The following is a 9132-nucleotide window of genomic DNA, read 5'->3' as shown; positions in this document are numbered from 1 at the left end:
AACCCAAATTCATGATGCCATGAGTTCTAATTTCGCCTCTGAGAGAGAGAGAGAGAGAGAGAGAGAGAGAGAGAGAGAGAGAGTATTGTATGTGTTTTCAGATGCCGTATTGAGAAATCTTTTTTGGTCGATAGCAATAGCAGCAAACAAATTGGTTGTTGGAGGTGGATACAGTAAATAAATATCTAATGTTTTCAGGGTACGTAAGGCTGAATACCAGAGTAAGAGGTCGAATTCATCAAGTTGTTTGATGTACGTAACTGACATTTCTAATTTGATACAAGATGGATGAAAAGTATCCAAAAACACCTAATGAACTCAGTAATTCAGAATATATCACCCATAACATATTGAAGGAATGAAATGTATTCATCATTCAAGCTATAACCGTTTCTGAAATTTCACCTTGCATTTTCAAGCTATATAAAACTGGTGAGGGCCAGATTGATTTATTTTCTAGTTGAGTCACGATCACAGCGATGCTCATTCATAATATCTTCAAATATTTTTGTGCTGGCATCTTCCTAGACTGTGAAATAACATGACCTTGACTTTACAGTGCATTTATACCCCCAGTGTAGTTTAGTCCTTTCGTTCGGACGATTGTGACTAATCATAAAGTGCGGTCGTAAGAGTGAGTTATTGTTCTATACATAATTCAAAATGCCATCGCTCGGATACTGGAAAACAAGAGGCGTAAGTAAATTTAATAATTCTCCCTTTCAGTTTAAAGTATGAAGGATAATTTGTGCATTATGTTGACAGTTGCAGATGGGCATTTGCAAATTGTAAGTAAGGGACTGACTGCTTTTGTTTTAGCTGATGCATACATTTTCAAACCATTGCATCTGAATATTAAAAAAAAATGATTTAAAAAAAAACCAACCTAATGATTGGTTGAAATCGTTCTTTCAAAAAGTCCAGACAGTAGTATTTCTTCAAGCTTGCTTTGTTTATTTAAAATAACCCAACCCCACCCAACAAAAATAAATGGTCGGTCCCTGACCGTCGAACAGAAATGCGTTCTTCCTCAGGCGCAGTGGGAAGGGGTGGATTGGGGATCAAGTGGATTATGGAATTTCTGGACTAACGGTAATAATTCAGTTCCCATAGTAAACCTATGCAAACACCATGATATTAAAAAATCAATAACTTAAAATTGTTGAGTGCTCATGATCAACCCTATATTTATCAGTAGAGATGATACCTGGATGTCATCTTCTGTGTTGAGGAAAGGATATGGGCCGCAGCATTTTCTGGACCAGCAGTGTTTGAAACATGTGCTTTCAATTCCGCACAAAAGAGTCAGGTGCTAATTTTAGTAATGAGTGTTCCAAACTCATGACTGTTAAAGGACTGAAATTCCATCAATAAAACAATGTCTCTATTTTATTTCACTTACAACTGAAAATAAGTTATACATACAGGAAAAGTAATTTCCATTTAACCAATGAGAGGACAGTATTCCATTCAGCGCGTTGTTCTTGCATATTAAGCGGGCGCGATCAGGGCCATGTCGATCGGTAGCGTGGGAAAATGATTTGGCATTCCTTAAAGTTATGACCTTTAAGTCAAACTTTTGATAGGGATACACAGTCGAATGCCCGAGCTAAATATTGCTACCAAATTTATTAAGCTACGCAAAGCGTAGCTTGAAATAAATGCGTTTATTCTTAAATGGATTGCGCGAGCAAGGAGACAAGTGTCCTCCCTCGTAATTATTATATAGTACATGTATGACAGGTCAATTGTAAGCAATAATACGAGCCCCTGTGCTTCAGGCTCGGTGGTGCAGCCAGTATAGGAAGAGGTGGGATGATGTCGTATGTCGAGAAATCCAGTATCACGTATTGGATCAAATTGCATGTCCTTAAATAAAGTTCTATTTTCTAGATCGAGATTTTAGATTTTATATGTTGAATTATACAGTGGTGGTTTAAAAAATTAATTCCTATGTCGACGTTTTACAGTGTATATTTTGAATTACACAGCGGTGGTGGAATTTTCAATATATGTTGAGAATCCCTAATTCACACGTTATATGCAACTGTTTGTGATGAAACTTCCATTTCATATGCCGAGTATTTTGATTTCATTTGTTGAATTTCACAGCAACGATAATCAGCCTCCTTGTTTTAAAAATAACGCGGTCCGTTCACGAGAGCGACGTCTAGCAAAGAAATTCATAGTAATTCTCGACCTGTTAATGGTAACTTTTAAACTGTAAATGCATGAAATGTAAAGGCGCCTCTTAATTGAAGACCCGTGTATCTTAATACTCGATATTAGTTTGAATTGTTAAAGTGGACATTGTGTAATGTTACTTTTAACACTAACATATCATTTCTCCATATCAAAATAAAAATTCTAACAAGCACAATAAAATGTCCAATCACCGCTATTTAATTCAACAGATACAATCTAAAACTCGACATCGAAATGGAACTTTCAGCACAATCAATGTGATTCAACATGTTAAATTGAAAATCTCGACATATAACATTAAAATTTCAACAACCGCTGTGCAATTCAGAAGATACAATCTAAAAACTCGACATTGGACATCGAATTTTCAACTAGCGCTGTGTAATTCAACAGATGCGATATAAATATCGACATATAAAATGGAACTTTCAACATAAACTCTTTGAACCAATACGTAAATTAAGAATTCTCCACGTATGACATTGAAATTTCTATCACCGCCATGTAATTCAAACGACACAATCTAAAACCTCGACATAGAAAATATAATTTTCAACCACTACTGTTTAATTCAACAGATCCAATAAAAAAAATCATGACCTAGAAAATGGAACATTAAGGACAAGCATTTTTGATACAACATATGAAATTGGAATTCTGAACGTATGACATTAAAGTTTCAACGGCAACGTTCTGATTGGATCAGCTTTTGTCTGCTGCGGCGCCTCGTAGTGTTGCCTTGGCTTCCTAGTCGAGATCTAGTGACAGTGCTCAAAAAGGGGAAGGGGTTGGTGAAGCTTACAGACTGTTGAATCCATAACTGACGTTTGTCTTGTGTGTTTTGTTGATTTGATATGAGGATATGATGACCGAGTCTTTCAATTTAGTAGACCGACAAGTAGATCTCCGCCTTTTTTCTGACATTACTACGCCACCACTTCTTGGTCTACCATTTGAGGAAAATAAGAATGATTACACAAACGAATAAAGAAAATGCAAACGGACAAAGTAATTAGTAAAGATTTTACTCTGTTTACTGGCACAGCAGTGGCATGCAGAAATTTTTCTTGAAAGAAAGTTGTATCAAAGGAATCTGTCTTGTTTTATATTCAGCACAAATGTTCCATGTGGAGACCACTTGAATTGCTGAAATCCATGGATACCTCTTGTGGCAGGTCAAACATGTACGTCGTTAATTACCGTGCCAGGGTGTTGTGTGTACATTGCTTTTTAATTTATGATATTTCTGCATTTCATTTTACGATGATGTAGTGTACTTTTGTAATACTTTATGGTTTGCTTTGATTTAAGTAGGCGTTTTACTTTTTGAACTGGAACGCTCGCAAAATTTTCGGGGCGTGAGGAGCTAAGATGTAGTATTCAGTTATTTAAATTTTAAGGCTGTAGACCAAAACGTTCAGAGGTGAACTTAAAAGGATGAGGAGTGACCGGTCTTGCGGGTGCCGTGTTTGTGGATAATTCACAGTCCTTTCTCAGCAGATATAAGAATCTGGAGCGTTCTAGACGTCCCCTAATTGATAAGGCACAGCAACATCTGAAGATTGAGTAAAGCGCATTGCTTTGGGAATAGTAAGATAAATCCCTCAACCTGTAGTGATGGACACGTTTGCACGATTTAACGAATACGTGATATCACATTCACACCGTCCATCTGTCTGTACAGGTTCTGAGGCTTTTTTAAAATTATTATAGGAGTGCCTTGAAGCACCACGATTGCCAACCTGGGCTGATCGGATGGTGATATTGGTTCTGGAGGTTTCCCATTTCTTACTCCATCAAATTAAATTTCCAACATGTATAGTCCATCATGTGCCGAAAAATGGCATCAAACCCACAATACCAAAATTTGATCAAGAGTTGGACTTGCTCACTATCGTATCTCCGATTATTTGGGTTTATTTTTCCAGTACACATGTATCCTGTCCGTATGACTTCAGATGATCACAACATAAACTATACATCAATTTATTGTATGCTTTTTGAAATAAAGATACTTACTGCCGAACTCTTTTCATTGCTATATTTTCACGTGTGCAAAAGATGTTTACTTTTTAAGTGTGAAAATACATTACCCATGCCATGCAGCTCTTGATTGTGTGTGCATGCAAAAGTTAAACCTGCACAACAACCAAATATATATATATATATATATATATATATATATATATATATATATATATATATATATATATATATATATATATATATATATATATAATAGACAACTTTGTGAGCGCTCACAAACAGAGATTGCATTATCTTTAAGGCATGGGACTTTTTGCTGAAATTTTGACGCTATTCGCGTCTCTGGTTATTTCTCCATGCTTCCTTAACTGGGATTGCTGAATCGGACTTAGCTATTTTTTTCTTCAGATAGGGTCATATAATCGACAGTGACAAAATGTGTACTACGACAGTTTACATCAATCCAGTGATAACCACTTTCAAGTCGCTGACAAGTATAATCAACCTTTGAAAGTGAGGTGAATTTATGAAAAGGGAGTGGTTAATCTTAGTTTCGTTGATTGCTTAATCGGACTTTGTCGATAGAGACACAAATATAATTTACTACGACAAATTGGGTCAACCCAATGATAACCGCTCTCATGTCGCTGATATTTATGATCAACCCTTTCAAAGTGAGGTCAATTTATGAAAAGGGATTGATTAATCTTCGTTTCCTTGATTGCTGAAGTGGACTTTGTCGACAGAGACACACATGTAATTTACTACGACAAGTTAGGTCAACCCTATGATAACCGTTCTCATGTAGATGATATTTATGAAAGTGAGGTGAATTCTATGAAAAGGGAGTGTTTAATCTTAGTTTCGATTCTGGAGCAATCACGATGTATAAAATATTCTTTTCCTGCGTAAATACTTGACATATTTCTTATTGTAGCACCCTAAAATATGGCTTTAGAATGTCACATTTTTGTACCATGTGATTAAATGTATCCGGTCTTGCCTTAGCTATGATGTCGTAGCCTCACCTTGATCTTGTTGTGGTTGAGGCTACTAACTGATCCCATATCATGTAATGGAGCAAAAGATATCATCACTAAAAAAGTCAGAAAAACAAACAGTGTAGAAATCAACTACATAAGTATAATCATCTTGTTAAAGAAGTTTGGCTTATTTTGAATTTATTAAGCCCTTACGCGATAAAATAAATTGGCATGGTTACTCTAACCTTATACTGTCCGCCATGACAGATAACGCGAGACTCTCGCCGTGATCCCTTTTCTACGTAAGGCTTGTCAGACCATATTTTCGATATTCTACGCTATATTATTATCAATCAAGTGCGAATAATCGCTTCTTGGTGAATTTCAAAGTTGCCGATAAACCGTATTTACTTTTACTGCGCAGAATTTCTGACCCAAACGGCGCCAAATTTTTACTACGATTTGTTTACATTTGCAAATATGGCGCCAATGTCTTTATATGGCACACAAATAAACGAGGCTGAGAACGAAAGTAATCATTATTTGAAATAATATAGCGGACGGTCTAAACGAAAATATCGGCTAAAAAAGGTAAACGAGATTTTACAACTATTTCTACAATGATTTTCGATACTTCCAGTATTAAATAAGAGGACTACTCAATTTATTGGATTATATGCAAGGAATATGTTTAAAGTGTTATTATTAGGCTAAAAGAGCGCCGGGTGTGAATCACACCCGGTTTGCTCCATTAACACGTATATGCTCATGTGAGTACCCTGTCCACGAGGTACGAGTAAGGGTACTAATATTAGTACTAGTATTGCCTTAGTCGAAGAAAATATCCTATTCCAGAAAGAACGTCTAGATTACATTATTGTATTTGCAAATATGTAAATGGATTAAAACGGTCCCTAGAAAAATCAATTTATTTTATATTTTAGCTTCTAAAAGGTTAATTCTAAAACGAGTTAAAAACATTTAAGAGTCGTTTTGCAAACGAGGTGAATAATCGTCCACAAAAACAAACGTACAGAACACGTCCGGATCAGGTCAGGTGTTTGAGGGTGGGTCCAAAATTTAGAATGGGCCCTAACATTCTTCGAATGGGCACCAAAGCAAATGTCTATTTACTCAAAGTGTACATAATACCCAATCAACTTGCGCAAGAATAAAACGATGATTAAATTTCAATTGACAAGTGACCGTACATTTGTGTACGTGGACAACCTCTCCCCCATTGGACCTTGAAGAGATGTCGGTGTTCTTTTCATTCCATCTACGGTACAGTTCGAGCCAGTCAGATAAATGGCTTTGAAAGTCTAATGACTCATACACTTTAAAAGACCTTGTTTGCCTAGTGTGTTATCAAATCCCATGTCGCAACTTGTTTCGGAAGTATTAACATGTTGTTTTGAAAGTACTGACACGTTTACAACTTGTGTAATGACTGCTGTGTTAGTGCATGTACAGTTATCAAAGGTGACCGACAAGAGCTTATTGAAAAAAAAAATAATAACCTAAAGCACAAGTGACAGAATTACTCAGAGTACCCCCATGACCCGTTCTGACGCTGGATCCTATCCATCCTACAGTATAAATGTAGTATAGTGGCAGTTATACGCTATGCTTTTTTCTCTCTCACTTGTTTTCCAATTAGCGAATTATTTACCTTACATGAACTACAGTGGAGGATGTTATACCGCGAACAATGCCCGGATGCCGTCGAAAGTGACTCAATAACAGCATGAAACAAAGACGTTCCCACGGTTCAATCAACGTTTGACGGACACTGGACTAGACCGACGGAACACTTGTGAATTACTACGTTAAAATAGGACGAGTTGGGCATTAATTCTTTGCACTGTTATATATTTTAATAATTGACAAAAGGTTGGCTATGAAAAGAAATCTAATGGTTCATTCAGTGACTGTCCTTTAAAGAAGTCTGCAGGAGTGCCTTCGTTTGAAGCTACGTAAATGCCCATGCGTGAATGTCTTCAGTCAGACGTAATACTGAAGTATAAATTAGTACCTCTCCATTCTTGAGACGGATATAAATAAGTTGGCTGCTTGAGTGTTTATTGGTACTTTATTTGTCCATATCATGCCAAAGAATAAGCCGATCCGAATTTTGCTCCGACGGGTTTTGGCTCTTAGATAACTATTCCGAGGCAGTAAAAACTCTGCACCTCCACTGGAAAAACAAACGTATAACTTTGAGACTTTGTTCGAAGAAATTTTTGCACTTAAATTTTTATAAGCCTCAGCAACAATAGTACATGAATGTTTCGTGGCCTAAGCGCAGACCATTTACCAAACTTCTTCGAGTGTGAAAAATATATCACTCTGACCTGTTTTTTTTTTTTGGTGTACATATCTAGTATGCAAACAAAATGTACAGCAGACGATCTTCTATGTATCAAGACCTATAACTCTACCAATAACCAAGCTTATATACGCTGATAAGAACAAATGTATGGGGCAAATTCGTTGCATTTCTACCGTATAATGCGGGATTACCACCCTGTGCAAAAACATTACAAAGTTTACGATAAAATGACCAATACGGTTTGATAAAGGGCACGAAATGTAGTGTTAACTATATAAGAAATACGTTCTCTCTTGCCCCCCGCCCATTTAGCTTCTAAATTCAGGAAGTGAAGATGACCTATCGGAACTAGCAGTATTTGGAGCGATACAGGTTCAAGCTGTGTATTTTTTATGACCCAAATTACATACACAAATCATACACCAAGATATATATTATTTAAACTGTAACAAATTCTTTTTAAATGACCAGGATAATACGCGAGGAAAATGGATGTTCATTTTGTGTTTTTTATATATAATAAAAATCATGCATAGTACAGAATTTTAGAGCCGACCCGGAGGGAAAAAAATGGATAAGCAGTCCTATATAGCGATTATGTGAATGATCCGTTGTGATACATTTCGTATATTGTAAGTCTCTAGTAAAGACTATAGCATATATTATTGATCTACCATGCAATAAGAGGTGGTGGTGGGTATGGGCTTTAAACCCGGACATTTTTAAGGCAATTTAAAAAAGTCTAATAGAAATGATTGCATTTATTAATTTTTTTAAGATCATAGCACCAATGTAACATCTTTCAAGAGGTTTTAAAAGGTGGAAATACACACACACCCCAAAAATTGAATGTTCGGTCCATTAAGGAGCTAATCCCGGAGAAAAAGAAAAGCGTACAGAAAAAGAAAAGCCCAACAGATTCTTCCCGCAAGAGGCCATGACCTACAACGACTGTCACCGCGTCTCCAGTAGCCATGGTTCTTTAAATTCTCCGTTGCTAGTGATGCCAGCCAAGCCCAGTTTGACACCCGTTCTTCGTCATTTGATGAAGCAGTGGAAACCCGCGTCTCTAAGAAATTCTTGTCCAGCGGCGACATCTTCTTCCTCTTTAGTTGCAGTGGAAGCTGCTCACAAATTACCTGCCCCAAAATCAAAGTCCAAGAGAGATCGGGCAACATGCCTGTAACATACAGGATTTGTTTGATTTGTCTAAGCAAGAACTGTCCCGATTTAGTCCGTTGCGAACACCATCCAAGAAGTGTGATGCCTGTCGTCAGTTTGATACGACGTTAAGACAATCAGTGGCGACACATTCTTTTATAAAAAGGACCTGCGGTAAAGGATGGGGATCAGTGTTTTTGTAATCATGAACGCCCAAAGATGTCCACTAAAAGAAGTGCACACCGCTTTCTGGCTAAAAAAGAAAAGAAAAGGAAAGGACTTCCTCCTCGTTTAGCCAAACACTGGGACGTAGCTGCTTGAACGTTTTGAAATGCACGATACATTTGTCTCCATATCAGAAAGAATGCTTAGCCAAGCATCGATACGTTCTTCGCTGAATGGTCCAAAAGAAAATACCCATCCGACAGAAGATGTTAATACCACCTGGAGGAATTTAGTCCATGT

The 9132-nt window shown here is 36.9% G+C and overlaps 1 protein-coding gene across 1 annotated transcript in view; it reads left to right on the top strand.

Moving 5' to 3' along the window:
* The first annotated feature begins 541 nt into the window (after positions 1-541).
* LOC149787970 (glutathione S-transferase Mu 3-like) overlaps positions 542-9132 on the top strand; it is a 29760-nt gene continuing 21169 nt past the window's right edge. Inside the window, exon 1 of the mRNA XM_089974244.1 lies at positions 542-696. Within this exon, the coding sequence (XP_089830370.1) occupies positions 664-696 (33 nt within the window). The 5' untranslated portion in view covers positions 542-663. The remainder of the gene's footprint in view (positions 697-9132) is intronic.

Source organism: Sinohyriopsis cumingii, chromosome 11 (assembly GCF_028554795.1).
Source record: "Sinohyriopsis cumingii isolate HCF-2022 chromosome 11, ASM2855479v2, whole genome shotgun sequence".
Classification (NCBI taxonomy): Eukaryota; Metazoa; Mollusca; class Bivalvia; order Unionida; family Unionidae; genus Sinohyriopsis; species Sinohyriopsis cumingii.
This window is presented reverse-complemented; position numbering and strand designations above follow the sequence as displayed.